The 24,925-nt window shown below is 34.5% G+C and overlaps 1 protein-coding gene across 1 annotated transcript in view; it reads left to right on the forward strand.

Moving 5' to 3' along the window:
• The first annotated feature begins 7,529 nt into the window (after window positions 1-7,529).
• The window catches only part of LOC145246857 (peroxisome assembly protein 12-like), a 42,816-nt gene continuing 25,420 nt past the window's right edge, over window positions 7,530-24,925 (forward strand). The window contains exons 1-2 of the mRNA XM_080108704.1: window positions 7,530-7,688; window positions 14,360-14,468. Of these exons, the coding sequence (XP_079964830.1) occupies window positions 7,563-7,688; window positions 14,360-14,468 (235 nt within the window). The 5' untranslated portion in view covers window positions 7,530-7,562. The remainder of the gene's footprint in view (window positions 7,689-14,359; window positions 14,469-24,925) is intronic.

The following is a 24,925-nucleotide window of genomic DNA, read 5'->3' on the forward strand; positions in this document are numbered from 1 at the left end:
ATAATTTGTAGGGGTTCTATGTGGGGAGTTGAGCAACAAGATGTCTGTTTACATGATAATTGAACTTCTGCACGTCAGTACAATCAGGGAAGCAGGGACCCAGAAGGGAATTCTAAAGTCTAGCAGTACTAGGGAAGAAACTATTAGAGTAGAAGGCTTTCTTACATCTAAGGGTTTCTACAGTGTAGGGGTGGGATTTTGCTGCTTGGTGGGTTTGTCAGGAGTATTTATGTTAAGGTACAAAGGTTGAAGCTTAGATGACAGTTCAGGACCTTTGGCGACTCTCTTTTGAACTCTGTCTAAGAGAGAGAGACTAGTAGCAGATGCACCGGCCCAAATGTGCCAACAATATTCCATGCATGGACGAATGTAAAGGTAAAGGATACTCTCAGGTGTGAGTAACTTTTTAGCATGGTAGAGAGAGCCCACCTTCTTTGCAGCAGCTTTAGCAATGTCCTCAATGTATCTGTTCCACCTCATGTTCCCGTGAATGTTAAGCCAAGGAGTTTGAACAAAGTATGTTCAAGTAATGAAAAAAAAAACAAGTAAAATAATTTTAACTGAAATAAATAAAATAAAATAAAACTAATATTGAAACAGATTAGTAAATGTGTCAACAAATTCACCGTTTTTACACAACTATTTTGTATCTAGAAATGTAAACAAAAAATAAAAAAAGAATTGTTCTTATGTTTGCCAACGGGTTAAAGTTGTTTAGTTGTAAGAAAATAGCGACAGTATAGTTGTAATAAAGAATAGTTGCAAAACACCCCACTCTTCCCATGTTAAATAATAATTTCGAATATATATATATAAAAGCGAAAATGTATGTATGTATGTGTGTGTGCACTTTTGTGTATGTCCAGCAAAGGCTTTGCGGGGTGGGGGGGCATGCTCGGTCGGGTCACTGCTTCTTAAAGCTTTTTATATACTGTCTAAATCATAACATCTACGAGTTACAAACGGGGGCGTGTCTACCTTTAATTTGCCCGACTTTTACGTGCTATTTTCAAGATTTTTTTTTCGATCCCCGCGTGTTCGTTTTGGCTTTTCAGTATAAAAAAGCGAAACTGTGAAAACGAATTTGTGTTCTCGGCTCTATGTGTCGAGATGTCCAGAAAGCAAATAAGGTTTGATCAATGCTGGGGAAAAAAACCCCGTCATATGAGACAATTGCTATTCATTTGGCGGGGGGGGGGGGGGGGAACAAACAAATCCGCAGAAACTGGCTTGCAGCGCCAAACTTAAGTCACGTGATGTTCGCACCTGTCAATTTCACTTTATAAACGTTAACTTAAGACAGTTTTCACTTCCTCTCCCCTCGTGGCCGAGCGGATTAGATGTCAGGGTTTTTTCCCCTTTCTTTTCCACCTTTGCGTCAAGGCTTCGGGTTTGAGCCTACTTTCCTACCAAAACTTTTTTTTTCTTTTACACCTCCACCTGACTACAACTTTGACGTCTTCAAGTCCAACATAAACAAACTCCTGACAAACCACCCCCTTAAGTAAGACACTCTATCAAAACACCCAATACTAATAATTACTACAATACTATCTCATTGATTACTGTACACGCATAACCCTTATCCCTGAGTGGCCTTCGGGCCTTGATAAGTGGTGACCCCCTTGTAAAAAAAAAAAAAAATAATGTATCATTAGCCATGACTATAAATGGTTGAGCAGGTTTCTTGTAGTTATTAAAGTAAAGAAGCTTAGTCTTAGTAGCATTGAATGTGACCATCCATTTTTCTCCCTATTCAACTAGAGACTGGAGGTCTTCCTCTAGTGTTTCTGCCGTTGGCTTGGATACATGTTCATTCGTTTTCTGCTCATGTCTATTATAGGGCGTGGTGTTGTCAGCAAACATATCCATCTCAGAAACAATTTGAACAGGGAGGTCATTTATAATATCAGGAATAATAAAGGACCAAGGATCGACCCCTGAGGTACACCCACATTTATATCACATTGTTTAGATGTACGACCATCGAGGACAACCTGGATTCTTTTCTTATTTAAGAATAATGTTATTTGTCCAGCAATACCATAGGATTTTATTTTCATGAGAAGACCATCATGCCATACCCTGTCAAAGGCCTTAGATATATCTAAGGCTAGTGCCCTAGCCTCCTCTGTTTTGTCCAGTACATGGTATACACTCACAGAGATTACAGTTAGGATATCTGCAATAGAACGGGCTTGCTTAAACACATACTATTGATTGGACAGAAGTTCAGCCTCTGTGAGGTGGTGGACTAGAGCTTGATTAATTATGAACTTGAATATTTTGCCAAAAAGAAGGCTAATGGGGTGATAATTTAATGGGCCAGTTCTTTCGCCAGAATTCTTGTAAACTGGTACCAGAGAAGCAATTTTCCTGCAGTCAGGAAAGCAAGATTCGTTAAGGCATTTGTTGAAAAGTTTAGAGAGAATAGGAGCAATTTTTAAATAGTACAGTAGGGATGTGATCAGGTCCATATGCTTTTGAAGAGTCTAGGTTTTTTATGATAGCATGTGCTTGGGAAGGGGTAATTTTCAGATCATCTAGTGTGGTTTCTGTCTGCAGAAGAAAATCTGGGAGGGAGTGGTTTGCTGGGTCCAAAGTAGAGTTGGAAGCAAATCAGCGGACTAGCAGATTAGCCTCCTCTGTTGCCGTGCAAAAACTATATAAGTGTTGATTTGATAGATTCAAGTACAGAAAACAGCCATTCTTCCATCCTTGTCTGAAATGACTCTAGAACCTGTGCTTATCCTTTAAGTTTAGCCTGGGAGGCAAAAGAAAAGAACATTCAAAACTCACTTACAAGCTCTATCGTTTTGTGCACACGTTCATTGCACACTAAAACTTGGGCGAGCAAAGTGTAGTATTTGTTCTCGCTCGCCAGTGTAGGGTAAATCCTTTTAAACTGAGGCAGTTTTATATATTATTTCTCTTTCTGCAATCCTTTGAGATGAGTAATTTTTTTTGTTTTATTTATTTATTTGTGACCTGTTATCCTCATCTTCATTGTTGATATTTTTTTCACCACACTTCATGACGCTTCGGCCAACTATTCATCTGGCCTTCTTCAGATGGTTAACCATGACGGGATACTAATGCTGAGTTTTTTTACTGTATCCTAAGTAATCATTGCCTTCCATAGTTGTTTCTGTCTTACTACGTTTTGGTGCAGTGAATAAAGGCGTTGAATCTCTATGGTTCCACGTTAGCATAATCTGAAGATAGCGGTTTCAATCCTGCCCAAAGCAGGCAAGAGGATTAGTTGGCCAAAACGTGGTGAGATAGCAACAACTATGGAAGGCAGTAATTACTGAGGATCCAGATAAGAGACTCAGCGTTCTTATACGGTCGTGCTTAACCATGTGAAGAAGGCCAGAGGAGTAGTTGGCCGAAACGTTGTGAAGATGAGGATAACAGTCCGCAAATAAATGAATGAATTTTTGTTTTAATTCAGTGTTTCTTTTGGGGAGCTGGATTTTCCCCACACTAAAAGCTGGCCTTGTGTCTAACTCTGCCCTTCTGGAGAGGCAAGTAACTAGGAACAAAGGGCAAGTCGCACAGAAGCAAATTGTCACCCACTCACAAGCACAAAAAGAGCAAGTTAGGTCCATGCTACGACATACACACACACACGCGCACCACACGAACACACACACACACACAAACACAGAACTTTGAAATGAATTTTCTAATGCTCGTGTTTATTTCTTATATAAGAACTTTAAAACTTCCCAATGAACTTTGGTTTTCAAAGTATATTTTACACTTTTCAGGGCCCTGTCGGTGGGGCATTAGAATATGCCGACTGCCCCCCTGCAGAGGGTAAAAGTCCCTCAACGGGGGTCCTGGATATGATCGTAAACTATATCCAGTGGTGAGGCGCCAGCTTATGGGCTTTGGGGAGTGTGGAGCCACCTTTAATAACCATTGCTCCCAGGTCCACTCTGTTAAATAGAAACCAACGTGAAAACAACAAATATATTCTATTAAAAAAAATTTTCTCCAAAATCTTTGGATTCGGCATTAAATAACCTGAAAAGGGTTGATATGCCGTAAAACAAAAACAACCAACCCACCAACCAAACACTTTTCAGTTTATATTTCAAATCTCTATAAAATTGTTGATATATAAATATATTTTGGTTGTTAAACTCTTGTTTTGTCGCTTCCATCCACACAGTCATGTTGTTAAATTCACTGTTTGGTGGATGGTGACCCATTTATGATGTTCAAGTTTTTATCCATCTTTTTCGTGCGAAAATTTAGCTACTTTTATAATAATTGTAAGCGTATTTTTTGGGCACTTTTCAAAAACGTTATCGTCAGAAGCTGCGCCACAAGTGCTGAATAATAAATAGACTAATATATTTCTTTATTACTATTATTTATTCATATCAATATTTCAGGCTAAATTTATGTTAAAATTTGATGTTTGAATGTTACACATGTTTCTGGTACGAAGTTCAGACATTTAATACTTTGAGAACAGTTCATTCTTTTATTGAAAGTTATCTTTGTGTGCTTGCTTATAAATTTATAACTTAAAATAAAATTTTATATGTGCGTGCATGTGGTGTGTGTGTGTGTGTGTGTGTGTGTGTGTGTGTGTGTGTGTGTGTGTACTTGTTTCCTTTTCAGAGTCAAGAAATACCATTGTTGTTTTTGGAAAACTAAATAATGGTGTATCATTCAAACACGTGTTTGAATATATGGTTATAATAAATTTATAACTTAAAATATTGCAGCATTAAAAATTTATGTGTGTGTGTGTGTGTGTGTGTGTGTGGACTTGTTTCCTTTTCAGAGTCAAGAAATACCATTGTTGTTTTTTGGAAAACTAAATAATGATGTATCACTCAAACACGTGTTTGAATATATGGTTATAATAAATTTATAACTTAAAATATTGCAGCATTAAAAATTTATGTGTGTGTGTGTGTGTGTGTGTGTGTTTGTGTGTGTGTGTGTGTGTGTGTACTTGTTTCCTTTTTAGAATCAAGAAATACCATTGTTATTTTTGGAAAACTAAATACTGATATATCATTCAAACACTACTGTGTTTGAATACATGGTTAAGTGTTAGTTTTACTCACTTAGAACTGCTTTAAAGCTTCACCGTTCACTCATTTTGCGACCAAATTTCAAACAATTTTTACAGTTCATAGATCACCTTCTCAGCTATAGTTTAAAATAAAACAAAAGTTATAATAAAATTATTTGTGTTCAAAAGTCCTCAGAAAAAGTAAGAAACGTGAGAGACGATTTCTGCTGATTGGTTGTCGGTTACCACAGCAACTTTTTTGTCATCAACACCTTCATAAATCATAGTAGGAATGTCACTCGCATGACATATTATTTTGGTTATATAGTGAAAGTTAGCAAAAGTGATGCTCTTTGCCCTGCTAGGGCTAATAATATTTTGCTTACAAGGTCGCCTGTTAATTCTGTTTCTCTCTTTTTTTAACCTTTCTGTTTATTTACTTAATTATGTCTGTTATTTGATTTTTATTTAGTCAATTTAAAAAGTTGGTAATAATTTTTTATGGATTGTTGATAATGCATATGATATCGAACACAAAAAAGAAAATATTATTTCAAAGAAAAACCTGGAAAAATCATGGATTACATAGAAAAATGTGAGCATGAAAAGTAATATGGTTAAGATTACACTGAGAAAAGTAAAAGAACTAGTTGTTAAAACTGGAAACGAAAAAGACAAGCTATTCTAGTAAAAAAATGTAATAAATTTATAAATTTAATACTACAGCATTAAGAATGCATACATAATGTTAAATTTAATTTTTAAAACATGTCTAAATACCCTATATGCCAAATTTCAAGTCTGTAGATCAAACATTCATTGAGTATATAGGTTGAGAAATGTCCTTACACACATTCTCACTCTTATAGATATATAGATTGGCTCACAGATTACAGATTGAGGCTTGGGGTGATTTTCTATGTGGAGATGACGTACTAGAATTCAACAAGTGTGATTCCTGAAATGGTAGAGTTTTTTTTTGTTTTCTTGTTTTGTTTTTTTAAGCGTGACACACTGTAAGAACTATTAATGGATAACAACACAGTCTTCTGCAAAAAAAAAAAAATTCAAGACATCTGCAAATAAATGGGGCATGAACCTGAGATTTTGTTACACATATACCCCAGCCAGAAATGGCATGGCAGAATCATGACACTATAACAGTAAAATAAATTTCGACCAGGATGCGCTATTCCATACCAGAAACTGTCTACTGGCATAACGTGACCCCAAAAGACAATGACTCCCATTTGACCGTACCAGTCAATGCAATCTACTATTATGACGTTCAGATAAAAGAAGGTAATATTGTGTCACTATCAGCAGGTCATAAACACAGTCCTTACCAGGTTGAAGACTGTGGGTGGGTGGGTGGGTGAAGGCACCAGAGAATGGTTGTATTTCACAATTTTGCTGAGATTCGGTAACAGAAATAACGAGTCGACAGTCCTTCCTGGTATATAGGATGCCTCAACATGTGAAAATTGAAAGAAGATTCTAACAGCACAATGTTTTCAGAGAGTCTCTTATGTGATGACGAAACAGAGATAGTCAGACGATTTATCTGAGGCAGAAGTTAAAGGCCACGGCTTCAAAAAAGCCCACAATTCTGATGAAAACGGTATCATCCAACAAAAATGACTGCCACCGGCATGCTGCCTATGAGTTTTTTTTTTGTTTTTTTTTTTTATTATTTAACAGACTTGACACTACTTTTGTTTCAAATTAAATAAACACTTTAAAATAAAGTAAAACACACACAAACAAAAACTTATTTACATATGTAGACGAGTAACTTTTATTGCCTTTGGTAACATTTATTTGTTGTATGTATATTTTTTCACCAGTTTTTCTTTTGTTGGCTATCGGGAAAATGCCATTAATATTAATTGTTAAAAACAATCTAAAATTATGTTAATGTTATCTCCCTTACTTTTCCACCCTAAAGTACACTTTACAGGATTTCAGATTTGATATAAGGATTCTCAAGTTCAATTAAAAGGGCTCAATGTTTGAAAAAATGCATATGAAGAAGGTCGGGTGTTTCCATCGTCCGAAACATAAGAAAAATAGCAACCAAGATAAGAACAGTAATTCAAATAATAGAAATTATCAAGCCTCATCTAAAAAAAAAAAAAAAAAATCCGAAACATGAGTATGTAACCAAATGCAGAGTACTCCATTTTATGGGGAGCTAGATGTTCTTATTTACCTGCCTCCCCCACAAGGGCAGACTTAGACACAAGGTCAGTTTTTAATGTGGGAAAAATCCAGCTCCCCAAAAAGGGGCACTTGGATAAGAACAAAAATAAAAATTGTCTTAGTCATGAAGGATTTCTCCTCCCCTAACCTAGGACAGAAAAGGTGAAGTGTATCACCAGAACAGATACTACACTTTGCTCCTAGTCAAAAGGCCAAGAACGCGAAGATGTTGCACGACTTTAAAATACAAGTTTTGTGTGGATGGAATCAAGGGGAATAACTCTAATCGCCTTAATTTGCGACGAACACAAAAAGCAAGATGGCCGAACACGCCGCTCATCTCACGCCGACAAGTTATTCTTCAACAAGACCATCAATTTTTGAAATTCTTGCCGAAGATGGTTTGAATAGAATTATCCGACCTGCAGTAAAACATGCAACTCGCGTAAGAATCACATTTGTATAAGAATGATTTGATCACTTGTTTTTGGCCGAATTAACTTTCTTGCGAATAACATTCGATTTTTGGGCTTGTAATTCCTGTACACATAGATTCGAAAAAGTTGTCAAAAAACAAATATATAACAAATAAATGTTATCAAAGGCAAGATAAGTTACTTTTCTACCAAACTGGATATATTTTTTGTGTTTTTATTCAATGTAACACGTTTATTCATCTCGAAAACATGCAGTGTTTACCGATGTATTGGAAAATTCAAAATGGCTCCCGCCCGACTCTCTCTTTAACACGGTAAGTTTGGGAAAAGGTGTTATAAATAAAAAAAAACTAGACAAAATACTATTAAAAAACCACCGAATATATGTCAACTTGTGTCACGGTAACATATATTGAGCGAATTTCTAACAGTATTTTGTCTAGTTTATTATTTATAACACCTTTTCCCGAACTTACCGTGTTAAAGAGAGAGTCGGGCGCCATTTTGAATTTTCCAATACATCGGTAAACATTGTATGGTTTTCGAGCTGAATAAACATGTTACATTGAATAAAAACACGAAAATCATATACAGTTTGGCAGAAAAGTAACTTATCTTGCCTTTGATAACATTTATTTGTTATATATTTGTTTTTTAACAACTTTATTGAATCTATGTGTACAGTAATACAAACCCCGATTTTTTTTTTTCTGTTAAAAATACAATTAAAAAATTTATTGTTTTAATTGTATCGTTAATACAAATGTAGATGCTTATGCACTTAGCGGTAATGTTTTAATAGTATTTTTGGCGGACCTGAACGAGCTTTTTCTCTGCTGTAAAAATAATTCCTTTGCAAGTTTTATTTTCTGTTTTCTTTTCTGCGGGTGTTCGTCGATAACGGACTTAACTTTCTCTCATTTTTATTTTTTTACTTCCTTTATTTATTTATTTATTATTTTCTTATTCTTTTCATTGGTTTTAGTCGGTCGTTTGGTAATTTTTTACTTTTTTCAACCTTAACACTCCCCTTTAAAATGACGACTTTTATAGGTTTTCGGGTATGCTGAAAACGAATATCACATTCCAATTTGGGTCAGGCAAGTAGTTTTGGGGATCTTAAGACATTTTTCCAATGTATCTAAGTAATACATTGGAAAAATGTCTTAAGATCAAAAAAAAAAAACTATGACCTGAATTTTGATTTAAAAAAAAAAAAAAACATTTAATTTTAGTTAGTTTCAATTCATAAGATTGAAAAAATTATGAAGTTCAATAGTTAAACTACCACTGAGAATTTTTGCATTTCATAAACTTACCTTCATTATTATCCATAGTGCTTGAAAAAAAGTGTGTTCATTACAATAAACGAAATCCCCCCCCCCCAAATCCTCCACTCTATGAGACAGCTGGCGGCTCACTGAATATAAGTAAAGGACAGTTGCAATCTGGAGGTATCTGGCATCTATCCAGATACTGAACTAATACGTACAAGGCGTGTTTGGATCAATTCCCATTTTATTTATGGCGTTCTATTCATTTATTTACGACTGAACGAATTAGTTCAACCAGGTTATAAAAGGTTTAATGAATATCAGTGGCGTTCACCATTCTTAACATGGGGAGGATGAGGTGTTTTGTAACACGTATGCGCATTAGTACTTGTTTAGTTATAAAAAAACATGGCTACCAATAAAAACATAATGAATTACATTGGATAATAAAGGTTTTAATATTGAGAAAACTACTTCTCTGCCCTAAATTTTAATATGATATTCGTTTTCAGCATATCCGAAAATTTATAAAAGTTATCATTAAACATTGAATGTTGAGGTGGAACGAAAGTAAAATATTATAGGTTTTTGTTTAGAATTTTTACAAAAAATCAAAAGTACAGAAAAATTGGTTCAAGTGGTTAACCCCCCCCCCTATATTTTTTTATTTCCATCTTTTGTTTTCAATTTTTTTTTTCAGCAGATTATTATTGAATGGACACTAATCTACCAGATTATCAAAGAAATTTTTTAAAAAACTGAATATTTTAAGTATTTGTAGAGGGTGCTCAGTTTGTAATGCAACGTTCTAGTAAATCGATCACCCAGTTTAGAACCAGTTTACGTTTTTTAGGTTAAATTGTATTGAATTCAACTTCAATCGTCACCAAGCTTGCAATAGTAGCACAATAACCTCGTGACTGTAAACGACATTGTCACTTCCTCTCACTCAAGCTTTTTATGCAGTTTTTCACCTTGTCTCATTTGCATGTGTGCCCTCTGTTTTCTCGCGAGACCACAGTTTATAAAACACCAGGCGCCATCTTTTTTTCTCTTTTCCCACCCAACACTTCCCTGTGGCAAATCCACCCCTCCTCTGTCACGCCACCATATGTGGACGCTTGCTACTCTGGTGAGTATTACATAATTTTTTTGAATTTAGTCATTTTTAAGCAATTTGACCATTTTTTTTTAATTCTGCTTGAAATATGCTCTGTTCTGATTGTTTTATATACATATTTATGGTTATCTTAAAAAATTGAATGCACATGCTCGAAAACAACCATGGCGACCATTGAAAACAATACAGAATACAGAGCTGAATGCACCTAAAAATCAACTTTTAAAAAGTAAGTCTTTAGTTGATAATCAAACACACACTGACCATTAATTATTGCCCTTAAATTGATAAATGAAAAGTCTTTTATTTAAAAGAAGTCTGCGTGTTCTCGTCAAGTGGTTCCAATATGGAGGATCGATTTATTGTATTAGAAACTGTGCACACACATAAGCATACCAAAGAGTTTTCCCGTTAATTTAAAAAATTGTAAACGTCGGGTGACAGAACTTGAAGATTGTGTATTAAAAAACAATGTTTTTTTTTTGTTTTTTTTTAAATAAAAAAAAAAATTGCCCGGGAAAATCTTTGTAAACGTTGGGTGAGAAAACTTGAAGATTGCATATTAAAAAAGAATTTTTTTTTTTTTTAAAAAGAAAACAAAATTGAACATTGCGTATTAAAAAAAATTTTTTTTTTTTTTTAAATAAAAAAAATTTTGCCCGGGAAAACCTTTGTAAATGTTGGATGACAGAACTTGAAGATTGTGTATTAAAAAAATTTTTTTAAAAAAGAAAACAAAAATTTGCCCGGGAAAACTTTTGTAAATGTTGGGTCATGAAACCTGCAGATAACCATAAATATGAATATGAAAATAATCTGAAAAGGCCACATTTCAAATAAAATTTAAAAAGAAAAAGGTCAAATTACTTAAAAATAGCTAAATTCACAAAATTTGGCCTAAAAAACGTTGAGTGGTTCTAAAATGGGTGATCATCTTACTAGAACATTGCATTAAAAACTGAGCACCCCTACAAATATTTACATATTGATTTAATTTTATTTTTTTGTTTAAAAAAAAATATCAGGGTGGGGTTTACCGTGAACTGAAAAATGTTCATGATGTATGTATTTGTTGTGCAACGAACAATACCATATTCCCAAAATCATGTAAAGTGGGTTTTTTTTTTCTTAATTAAGGAAATCAAATATTTTTTTTTTTTACCTGGAATGCATTTATTTGAAATTGAATTCTACCACACAAGCACCAAAAAAATAATGAAAAAGAAAAAAATAACAATGTTGATGACCATAATGACTTTAATCATGATGATGACGTTAATCATGACAGTGATGATGACGATGGCATTGATTTAGTCGAAGCTTAAACAAATCACTACAGGCCTCATAGACATGACACTCCCAATACAAAAATTACTCATTTTTTTTATTTTTAAAGGAAAAAAAAAGTGATAAAGAAATAATATAATAGAGAAACATATCTTGATTTTCAAATCTTCTCCATTTTATAAGTCTGCCTTTCCGACAGAAAATTACTTAAAAGTATCGATTTCTTTCATTTTTAAATTAGAAAAAAAAAAGGTACTTCTACAGTATCCTACTCGGGAAATAAGGTACTTGTACAGTGAAGTACCCATACGAAAAACAAAGAAATTCTTATCTGTAACGTACATAACTTATCAAAATCGAAAATCATGCAATATGTTCGAGTAGTATAACATTTATATAAAAAATCCGGTTCTTCTTCACTATAGCACTCTGATGTAAAAACAAACCTGTGACATACCAAAAATTTAGCACAACAGAAAATTATGTAAATAATTATAAATGTGTGTTGTACATTACCCGCCCTAGGTAAGGAAATTTTTTTTTCCACATACATGCTGTAAATTTCCTGTCCTAGAGAAGATACAATTATTCCATACATATGTTGTGTAATACCCGCCCTAGGGTAGGTAAAATATTCTTTTTCTCCAGATGGCAAATGATACATAGACAAAAACTTCCTCTATTCTAAGAATATATAGAATATATATGTATAAAAACTAATATAATATCCGAAATATAGAATTAAAAAAAACACAAAATAACATCTCCAACTACATCGAGGCTAAAAGTAGGCCAGCTTACTACAATAAAAGCATAAACGCACAAAAAGAAGGAGTGAACCGGAGGTCAACTGTGCCTTTGTCCTGTAAGTGCCTGCCCATTGGCTGATTAGGATGGGCTCGGTGGCAACTAGAAAGCTGATTGGCTAACAAAAAACTCAGTAACATGTGCATATATATAAACGCATGACAACCACAACTTTTTACATAAGCCTGAATGAAATGCTGAATATTCTGTGTAGCTTAATTGCCATATATATTTTCATAACTTTGTTGGGACGCTTAATCGGAAAATTCAGAACTTTTTGGGATATTGGAATCGATATCAGAAAAATTTGTGCCTATTTTCCAATGCGTAAACCAATTCTTTTAATTGTATTTTTTATCTGATTTTGTTTAAAGCAAAATCTCCCACTGCTGGTAGTATTCCCACCTGACTACAACTTGGATGTCTTCAAGTCCAACATAAACAAATTCCTGATAATCCGCCCCCTTAAGTAAGACACTTTATCAGCTCTCCATTACTAACGATTACTACAATATTATCCCATTGATTACTGTACACGCAATAACCCTTATCCCCGAGTGGCTTCTGGGCCTTGATAAGTGGTGACTGTCATGGAAAAAAGAAAAAAACAAAACAAAAAAACAGTAAAACTAAAATCTATAGATCATTCTCTCCACAAGTCTATTGTATATACGTATATATATATATATATATATATATATATATACATACACGTATATATATATATATATATATATATATATATATATATATATATATATACATACACGTATATATATATATATATATATATATACATACACGTATATATATATATATATATATATACATACACGTATGTGTATATATATATATATATATAATTATTACTAAAATTATTTTTAATACCTACGGACACTAGTGCTCCATCCTTTAGGGGATCATCAGGGCAATAATCAATTACCGCCAGTCGGGAGATTCGGCAAAAAAAAAAAAAATCCCTTACTCCACTAGCAAGGAACAACCTGCTCGGCCAACGTTAAGCGTAGCAAGAAATATAATTGAAATTAAAGCTTAAATGTCAAGACGGTCGAGAGTGATCTTAAGATTTTAACATCACGATCTGCACGCGTGGGCTTAAGTGACCGACTTATTATATTATCTATTTTATGTTTGAGAAAATATCTGTGTATTAACTTAATTGTTAAATATTTAGAGATTTATAAAGAATTAGAATCGGTAGAAATATTGGAATCGTCCCATTACTAATATATATGTATATATATATATATATATATATACTAGACTACCTGTGACCCGTTGGGTCAGTATGTTATATTAGCTATGGAATTACTGTATGAGCGTGACACTTGTGACGTAAAGAAAATAGTTTTTTTGACATAACAGAAACATTTTTATGAAAGTATATTAAAATGAAAAAAAAGAATATAGATATATTTCTATGAGTCGTCCTGTTTATAATTGTTTATTTTTGAAAAAAAAATACTTACAGCCATTGAATTATAATTGGTTTGCCATACTTATACGTAAATGTGCACTGAACAGATACCATAATACTTAAAGTTAAATTCAAAATTTGATATATTTTTTAATTTAAACGCAAAAAAAAAAAAAATTGGGATGCTGAAAACATACACAGTAAAACAATACGTTTTATTGTCGTGTTGATTATTTATTTGTAACGCAAATTAAAAAAAAACATTTTCGGGGTTATTTGTTTATGTTGGTAGTGTAGAAGAAAATGTATGAATGTTTTTAAGAAAAGTGTATTAAAAAATGGAGAATAAATTAAAAAAGAAAATGAAGGCAGTGGTTAAATCACCGTTGTAAAATGCTCTTATGGTTGTCAACGGGTTAAAGTAGATTTATTTGTAAGAAAATTGCGTTAAAATAACTTAAACGTAATACGGAAATGAATGATGTAAAAAAAAAAAAAAAGCAGAAAGTATTAACAATTGTTTATTTGGATAATTTAAATGCGAAAAAAAAAACAATTGGGATGTTGAAAACGTACACAGTAAAACAATGTTTTATTGTCGCGTTGATTATTTGTTTATGTACGCAACCGGAAGTCGTAAACCAGATGTTGGGTTACAACACCTGTTACAAGGTCATTTGAGTTTTATAATTATATAGATTATAAATAATTCTTTTTTCAATATTTTTTTATTTGCCTAATTTTATTTTCCAGATCCTTGTTGAGCAAAATCCCGAAAAATATAATTGGATGATGAAATATTTTGACGAAATTTATGCAGGAATGGATTTCCTCGTCGAAAACTATCACCTTTATAAATATGGTTGGTGGTGTGACTTTCTTTTTTTATCTGGAAAACAGGGTTATTGGTATTTGTAGAAGTTTTCTTATCTTGATGGGTGCCTTTTTAGATTAACCCCAATATCTAAAATAGAAAATTGCTTAAACACTTTATTATGTACTTACCTGTTAGGGTAAAAACAAAAAAAAGATGGTGCACCAAAATTTACACACATTCATTAGCCGACAAAGTTTAGACCAATTTTAAACTAGGGAGACCTGTGGAAATTCCACAGCGGACTCTTTTATATTTAATACTAACGGGATGTACCCGGCATGGCCTGGGTGTTTGTAAGTGTGTGTATTTGGGGAGGGGGGGGGGGGTGATCAAAACAACCCTTTTTTAAAAAAAACCGTTGGCCGGGTGTTTGGAGGTGTAAAAGAAAAAAAAAAGTTTTAGTAGGAAAGTGGAAAGTAGGCTTGAACCCCGAACCTTTGACGTGAAGGTGGAAATGAAATGAAAAAAACCCTGGAACCTAACCATCTCGGCCACAAGAGAAGAGGAATGAAGCGCATCTTAATCTAACGTTTATAAAATGAAATTAACAGGTGCGAGAAACTTAAGTTGCATGATGTTTGACTTTGAAACATGACATGGCTGCAAGCCAGTTTTCGCTTGTTTTAGTGATTTAACCGACACAATCTCCTTCTTCTTGCTAAAATCATAACTTTGAGTTATTGTCTGGGGTGGTTATTACATTACAAACACACCAATCAAATAACTCACATTTCATCATTTTTCATAATTCTTGAATATGTTACTAATTTCGACAATTATGTTACATGAGTTAACCCACATAATCACCTTCCTCTTACTAAAGTAATACATTTGAGACATTGTCTGGGCTGGTAATTTCATTACAAACACACCAATCACAATTAGTGAAAGAAACACGCGGCGATCAAAATATCTGGAAAAAATAGCGCGTGAAAGTCGGGCAAATTAAATATACACACGACCCCCGTTCTTAAGTCATTTAGAACTGATATAAAAAGTTTTAAGAAGAAGCGAGCCGAGCAAGAAGGCCAACGAAAAAAGCCTTTTGCAGAAATATGCAAAAAGCGAACATACATACACACACACACACACACACACACACACATTTTCGCTTATATATATATATATAGATACTGGTGTTGGCATTCTGTGGATGTTCAGCATAAATCAAGACGCTCCCATATTATTGTAGCTCTTTTGTTAAAACTACAACAGTATTTATCTAAGCTATCAGGGATGCCCCGCATAACTCAGTATTAACTAATGCATAAATATATTTTAATTCATGCAGATTTTGTATTATCAAATTTTCTATCGATTCTTATTACAATTTAAAAAATAATCATATCCGTATGTCTTGGCTGTATCAACTTGAATTGAAACTAAAACTAAGACTTATGAAGAAAGTGGAGGATGACCTTTCTCTTCCCTGCAACCTCTCTCCCACAGAAGAGACGTTGCGAAACCAAAACTTATAAAGAATTCTTGGTAAAATTATTTATTACAAGAAATGAAATTACATAACAATTAAACGACATGGATATAAGCATGACACAAAAAATAGCACACACGCTCTCGTATTAATATATAGATTATCAACCTCCATCTAAAAAAAAAAAAACTGAAACATAAGTATGTAACCTCTCTCCCACAGAAGAGACATTGCGAGCTTATCTTTGTTTTATCATTATTTCCATGGCAAGTGCTCGTCTGAGCTCCAATCTCTGCCCCTCCCTCGCCAATCTTTCACGATTAACACCCATCTAGCTGAAACCACAGTCAATAATTTTCCCCACTCCTTATCTATGCCTAAATCAAAACGTAGATTCTATGAAGAAAGCTTCTTTCTTAGAACTGCACGCCTGTGGAACTCTCTACCGCTTGCCTGTTTCCCTCCTGACTTCAACTTGGATGTCTTCAAGTCCAACATAAACAAATTCCTGATGAACCGCCCCCTTAAATAATGACATTTTATCAAATCTCCAATCACTACCCCATTGGGATGCTGAAAACATACACAATAACCCTTGTGTACACACAATAACGCTTATCCCCGAGTGGCTTTTGGGTCTTGATAAGTGGTGACCTCCATGTAAAAAAATATATATATATATATCTAACTATAGATATATATATGCCTGCTTCCCACCTGACTACAACCTGGATGTCTTCAAGTCCAACGTAAACAAATTCCTCATGAACCGCCCCCTCCCAAAGTAGACACTTCATTAAATCTTCACACTAACGTACTGTACTTGCAATAACCCTTATCCCTGAGTGGCTTCCGGGCCTTGATAAGTGGTGATCACCATGTAAAAAGAAAAAATATATATATATATATGTCTTGAGTTCCTTGAAACGAAAACTTACGAAGAATTCTTGGTAAAATTCTTTATTACAAGAAATGGAATTACATAACAATTAAACGACATGGATGTAAGCATGACACAAAAAATAGCACACACGCTCTCGTATTAATATATAGATTATCAACCTCCATCTAAAAAAAAAAATGAAACATAAGTATGTAACCAAATGCGGAGTACTCCTTTTTATGGGGAGATAGATGTTCCTATTTACTTGCTTCCCCCACAAGGGCAGAGTTAGACACAAGGTCCGTTTTTAATTTGGGGAAAATCCAGCTCCCCAACGAGGGGCACTCTGGATAGGAACAAAAATAAAAATTGTCCCAGTCATGAAGGATTTCTCATCCACTGACCGAGGACAGAAAAGGTGAAGTGTAGCATCAGAACAGATACTACACTTTGCTCGCAGTCAAAAAGCCAAGAAGGCGAAGATGTTGCACGACTTTAAAATGTGACACATTGTGTGTGTATGAAGAAGTCTTACAAAAAGTGTTTATTAAAAAAAAAAAAAATGAAAAACTTTCATATTTTTGTTGACACAGGTAATTACTCGCGATTGTAAATAAAAACTTACCTTTGCCGCTGATTTTGATGACGGCTCTAACACTGTCTTGGCCTTCGGGACAAGATCAAAGTGTATAACTCGGAATTCTCCCTGACTTGGCGACTGGTCCGAAATGCGCTGCCCCTCTTCGACGTACTTTTCCGGTATAAAGAACATACCAGCCGCTTCTGTCCGTGCTGTGACGAACGCGAGCCCGAAACAATCGAGCACGCGTTTTTTAGTTGCAGCCGGATACAGTCCCTATTAAGGTACGTCGAGGGGGTAACAGCTCGCATCGATGCCGAGTGTCTGCTCGATCTCGACGTAGGAACTTTTGTGTACAACATGGAGCCGCCGTTCCCCAGGGAGGAAAGTTTGGTTTTCCTGGCGATCCTAGCAGTAGCGCGCATGACCATTTGGATCGCGCGCCTCAAGTTGGTCCACGAAGGGACATCTGTTCCTGATCGGGATCTGATCGTTTACTTTAAACATTTGCTTAAAGTAAAGATCAGATGCGATTGGAAGAGGTTGCCTAGAGAGGAATTTGACAAGAGGTGGGTGCAGAGCACTAGTTTGTGCATCCGTCGAGGAGCCAAGTTTCAATACGTGTTCCCTCCTTAGGCATGGCATGGGCGGTGCTGGGTCCTACGGAACCCATCCCGCCTAGGTTAGCATTATAAGTTCAGTAAAGTAACTCTTGACTGGTGGTACAAATGAGATCCTGTTCCTGATTTTATTTTTTGGTATTAGAGAACCTCTGAGTCTGCCCAACCCCCCTGCTCCTCATCTTTATTTTCTGATGCCCCCGATCATCCCCCTACTCAGAGGTCACCTTCCTACCCCCTCCATCCGTTGCTTTATTTTCTCCCACCTCCATTAAGGCGACTTCCCCAAACCCCATTAGGGATGCTCTGCTTGTTTTCGGTTCCCCGGAAAACAGTGGGGGATCTAGCCACATAGAATAGTACAGGGGGGGTCTTACTAACAACACATTAGTAGTTTTTTCCTTTTTTTTTTTTTTTTTTTTTTGAAATGAACATTTTCATTAGTTTTTTCCCACTCCACGAACATTTTATGCCAATTAATTCAAGAACTCTTTCTAATGAAATCGAACTTTATTTTCTTACACACACACACACACACAAAAAAAAAAAAAAAAAAAAAAAAAAATGCACACACAACATACAGAAATGAATATAAAAATTGTACATAGTTAAATTTTACATTGAACGCTGGGGTTATTAGTTAGATTAGGATCCACAGAGTGATTGAGGTATTTTGGTAAATGTTGCCAGTCAAGAGTAAGACTTCAAAGTCTCATCTGTTACATAGTCAAAAAGACCCTGTACCCTCCCCCTCCCAATTTCTTGTAGGGCCTTGTGCCTAATTTTGTTGAATTGAATTTTTTGTACGTTTTTTATGTTCAATTTTTTCTTTCTCAATAAAATATATAAACAAGATCAAAGTGTAGTATCTGTTCCGGCAGATACTGCAAAGCTATGACTAGCAAAGACCATATGTGGGGGTAACCCCACATATCTGACCTTGGTCACTGAAGGGCCAACCCTTCATACCAACAGTTTCTAATCCAGCTCCCACTTCCCACCTCTCGGGAGCTGGATCCCCCCCCCCTTTCCCCCTATCTCCACATTAAAAACGGCCTCCTGCCTAATTTGCTCAGTGGGGAAGCAAATAAATAAAAAGATCAAAGTGCAGTATCTGTTCTTCAGATGCTGCACTTCCATTTCTTGTTCTGTCAGTGGAGGAGAAATCCTTCACGACTGAGACAATTTTTATTTTTGTTCCTTTTCTCCACGTTAAAAAACGACCCTGGTGTCTAACTCTGTCCCGTGGGGAGGCATTGTAAATAGGAACAATTGTTTTCTGCATTTTGCAAGTTTTGTCTTCAATCAAACCGAGATGATATTCAGTTGCTGTAAGAAAAAAAGTATTTGGACATTAGAAGGTTTGGTTTGTTTGACGGCATATCAACACTTTTCAGGTTATTTAATGTTGAATCCAGTAATGTTAGAAAAGGTTTTTATGCTTAGAGTTCTTTATATCTTCAAATATTTATTCATGCCATTTGTGTTGGTTGTTTTGTTGAGGAAAATTGTTCTCCTTATTTTTTGACGTTGTAGAACATGATTGAGTTTTTCAAAGGAAAGGAAAAAAATGTTTATTGCAAGAAATATGGCATAACAATTAAATGACAGTCACTCAGAAGAAAAAAGATGTAAGCATGACACACAAAATAACATGTACACCATCGTATTAATATATAGACTAGCGGGATCTGTAGAAATTCCACAGAGAACTCGTTCATATGTAATATATTGAGGTTGGCATTCTGTAGATGTTCAGTGTAAATGAAGACGCCCTGATGTTATTGTACCTATTTACAATGCCTCCCCACGGGACAGAGTTAGACACCAGGGTCGTTTTTTAATGTGGAGAAAAGGTACAAAAATAAAAATTGTCTCAGTCGTGAAGGATTTCTCCTCCACTGAAAGAGAACGAGAAATGGAAGTGCCGCATCTGAAGAACAGATACTACGCTTTGATCTTGTTTATATATTTTATTGCTTTTAAAATTTTGTCAATACAATTAAGTAAAGAAAAAAGATTTTCAAACAACAAAATTAGGCACAAGGCCCTACAAGAAATTGGGGAGGGGAAGAAGGGTTCAGGGTCTTTGTGACTAAAGTGATTAAAAAGTAATAAATGTAGACTTTGCTACACTGATCTTGGCCAAAAGGCCAATGTAGCTATTTTGTTAAAACTGCAAAAGTATTTATCTAAGCTAACACGAATGCCCGGTCGTAAAGTACGCTTAAATATGATATTTTAATTCTTGCAGATTTCGTAGATATTATTATAGAGTTAATGTTCTATCGATTTTTATATGTTATAAAGTTAGGATTTCAAATATATATATATATATATATTAGTAATTGTCTGTATTTTATTTCGGTTTTGATTCAAGTTAATGCACACAAGTTATATGGATATATATATATATATATATATATATATATATGATTAGTTTTTTTTGGAAAAAGAATTCCAGCAGAGTGCTCAATTAAAAGGAAAATCCAAATTTTAAGAGCGTACTTATATTTTGTGTACAGAAAGTTGTTAGTTGAGACAGGTCATTGGTACCGTCGGTTTCAAGCCCGATAATAAGGCCCGTTTAAGGTATCCTTATCAAGCTCTCTTCAGCCAATATTCGTCTCTTGAATATTGGCTGAAGAGAGCTTGATAAGGATACCTTAAACGGGCCTTATTATCGGGCTTGAAACCGACGGTACCAATGACCTGTCTCAACTATCAACTTTCTGTACACAAAATATATATATATATACATATATATATATATATATATATATGATGAAAATAATGGAAATAGTATTCCGACAAAATAGAGAAAATAAAAAGGAACAAACCGTATTATGTGTTCATCAACGTTTCATCTTTATTTCGAGATCCATCCAGAGGAAGTCTCGAAATAAAGACGAAACGTTGATGAACACATAATACGGTTTGTTCCTTTTTATTTTCTCTTTATATATATATATATATCCATATACCTTGTGTGCATTAACTTGAATCGAAACCGAAATAAAAACTTATGAAAAAAATATATAACCTGAGTTCCTTCAGCCATAATTAAAACCAAAATCAAAACTTATGAAGAATTCTTGATAAAATTATTTATAAAAAAAAAAAAAAAAAAGTAGATGTTTTATGTGCCATCACCTATCGTCGAAACTGAAACCAAAACTTATAAAGAATTCTTGGTAAAATTATTTATGACAAGAAAGAGAGGAACATAACAATTAAACGACCCGGATGTAAGCGTGACACACTAAATAACACACGCGCTTTCGCATTAATATATATATAAGTAATAGTGATAACTTCTTCCCTGTTGACTGTGGTATGTTGTTGGTCCTGTGCCGTTCAGGGAGGTCCACTCTACCAGGCTTTACCTTCTCTCTTTAAGAAGCGGTTAGTTTATTGCTAAACGCCTGAGGTGCCCCTGCTAGTGAATGCTGATGTGGCTTGTCAGGCACTTCTTACAAGCTAGAGAGTTATTCCTCTGGGACGTTGACTCTTTAATCACTTTTCAACCCTTGTGTCACATCTTCTCACCATGATAGGAGATATATATTTTATCCAATCCTTTTTTTTTTTTTTCTAAAAATTAATCTTCCATGCAAATTTAGAAAGCCATTCTTAACATTAGGATGGGTAGGGCTTTGTTAACCTATCCATTGATTGAATTAAACTTTAAGTTACTGTATATTTTGGCATATAAGGCGACCGTCAGATAAGACGAGGTACAAAATTGGAGCAAATTTTCATAAACTTTCATATATGGGTTGTACAAGACGACTGCTAAATTACGAAACCATGTTTGTTTAGCCTAGGCTGGAGATTGCAACACCCGGTATCTTATGAAATATTATTTTTTTTAAAGATGATTTTTTTAACTTTAAGGGTCGTTTTATATGCCAAAATTTACAGTATGAACCTTATTGATTGACCTTTTCTTTTCAATTTTTTTATCAGTTTGTTTAAGCATAAGATTCATCTTTTAACTCATAGTCCAGCCGAGAGATCTTTTTAAGGTTCTGACAGTCCCTTTGAGTGCAATTACTTGAATCTCTTTTGCACTTGGTTCTCTGAGTATTTTCGTCAGGAAGTTTTTGAAATTCTTTATCACAAGTTCAATCACTCCTATAATTACTGAATCATAAAAATCTTCCTAAGATTCCAGTTTCTTTTCATGTCATACATAAGACTTTTTTCGTTATCTTTTCCATTTCAGCTTTGTTTTACCCAGCACCATTGACGGGGAGGGGGGGTAACTTCTACTAAGGTTGCTTCTTTCTCTTTCTTGTTCCATATCACTATCTCGTGTTTTATCTGATCGTTGGTCTCTTAATGATTCTTCTGCTCAGCGTCTTTTGTGCCCTGCCATTGACTGATTCTTTAGTTCTTCCGCCAAGGCGCATAACTGTCATGCTGCTCCCCATGACGTTACCAGGGCCCATTTACCAGTTCAGGTTCTACATCAGTCTTCCGTTATGAGTGGTCCTACATGATTACCATAGACTATATCCTCATTCTGCCACGATTTAGATCTGATGTGAGTGTTTCTTTCATCCGACAGTATAGCCTGTTGAGGCAATCCTATACAGTTGTAACTTACACACGAGCTATGATGTAAGGTTGACATTTGTGGAGATTCAAATACTTTTTATCACCAGGATCGGTATGCTCTTCACAGCATTTTTTTTGAAGTAATGAAAAAAATCAATAAATAAATCAATAAATAAATAAAAATAAAAAAATAAAATAAAAATCCTTTACTCACATGAGATTATTCTGTTTAACTGATATAACGCAATCAACGTCCAACTAAATTAAAAAAAATTTTTTTTCTCTTCGTTTTTATCAATTAGACTGATATGCTCCTTGTAGTCTTCTCAAATTAATGAAAAACATTTTTAAAAATTTTTCATTTCCGATTTTAAGAAATTTTAACATCGTTCGTTTGCCTTTATTATTTTTTTTTTTTTTCGATTTTTCTTTTTTTTTTTTTAAAGTTTTAACATTTTTTTAATATATAATATTTAAACAAATAAAAAAATTATTTAATAATTTAATATTTAATATTAACTTCGCTTATTCTTATGTTTTGATCCCCCCCCCCTCTGCCCGAGCACACACACACACACACACACACACACTTCTAAACACCCGGGCAATGCCGGGTACCCCTTGCTAGTATTATCAATAAAAGTGCCAATATGGAAAAAGTCTGGAAACTTATTGAAGGCGCCTTTATAAATACTGATCTGGCCCAAAATAGGTTAGTTTGGAATTTTTTTTTTATTATATGCCGGATGGGCAAATCTAGCTTATTATATGCCGGATGGGCAAAGCTAGCTTATTATATTCAAAGTTTTTGATGATGATAAAAAACGGTTTTGTGTATCAGGTTTTGAGGTTCAAGACGAGATAACAGATTATCTGTCCTTGAAAGATAACGTGTATGAAGGAGAACAATGAATTGGTTTGTGTGATAAATAATCTTGCTAGTGATGAGATCAGTCCAATATTTTCCGTTGATTCCAATACAATTATCGATTCTGTCCTAAATTACTAATTTTGATACAATTACCGATTCCGATTCCTTTAAATTTTTGGATATCAAGTTTTTTGTTTTTGTTTTTTTTTGCAGGGAGTGGGGGGCTATAAAAACCATGAAATCTATCTATCTATCTATAAAAGTGAAAATGTGTATGCGTGAGGACACTTCTCAACCTATATACTCAACTAATGTTTGATCTGTAGACTTGAAATTTGGTATATAGGATATTTAAACGTGTGAAAAACTTTTTAATTGTTTTTCATCTGGAAAAAAAGGGTTGCTAAAGGGTCAAAATTGGTACTTGGTCGACTCATCGGATTTTAATCTAAAAGTTGATCTAACGGATATCATACTTGACTCCCTGTCTAGGTTTTGGTTTCGATCTTGGCTTGAGTATATTTTTTTTTTACCTACAAGAAATGAACTGTTTAGAAAAAACATAATACTCGCATGCACAGTTTCTTTCTATTTTTTTCTTTACATCCTCATCAAAAATTATGAAAAATTTTATTCTATATATATATAAAAATGAAAATGTATGTATGTTCGCTTTTTGTGTATGTTTGTAAAAGGCTTTTTTCGCTGGACTTCTTGGTCGGCTCATTCCTTCTTAAAAACTTTTTATATCACATCTAAATGATAATATCTAAGAGTTATGAATGGGGGTCGCGACTTTCACATGCTATATTTTTTCTAGATTTTTAGATCGACGCATCATTCAATTTTCAGTATAAAAAAAGCGAAACTGGATTCAAATCAGCAGTTCCCGGTGGTCTCCGGAAAGCAATGTAAATGTTTAGTCAATGTCAGCTTTTTTAGCGTCATATCAAACAATTGCTTTCGTCTGGACACTCCCGCAATAAACGGGGAGCTGGTTTTCCCCAAAGTTGGGTAAAAACAAACAAACCAGGTTATGACCTCATTGAAAACTGTCCCGCAGAAAATGTTAACTGCTGACTTGCTATTGCTTACGTTGTCATAACGCTCGCAGAAAATGTTAACTCTATGATATCCACTTGACCTCATCACGTTATTAGGTGCGCAGGCACCTGTCAATTCTCTTCCTACTTAAATAAATTCGAACGGCTTTCAGTAACTTTTCTTTGCTGGCTGATTGGTTAACGTGTCATGTTTTTTTTTTCACATTTTATTTTCCAACTTCACCTCAGGGCTTCGGGTTCGATCCTACCAAAATACCAAAACTTTTTACCCCCCCCCTTCTGTGTTTCTCACCCGGGCAACGCCGGGTACCCCCGCTAGTCTATATATATAAAAGTGAAAATGTGTGTTAGTGCGTGCACTCTTTCTGTATGTCCGCAAAAAGCTTTTTTTTGCCGGGCTTCTCTGTCTTCATTACACTTTTCAGTATA

Source organism: Euprymna scolopes, chromosome 24, assembly GCF_053919585.1.
Source record: "Euprymna scolopes isolate OS-2025 chromosome 24, ASM5391958v1, whole genome shotgun sequence".
NCBI lineage: Eukaryota > Metazoa > Mollusca > Cephalopoda > Sepiida > Sepiolidae > Euprymna > Euprymna scolopes.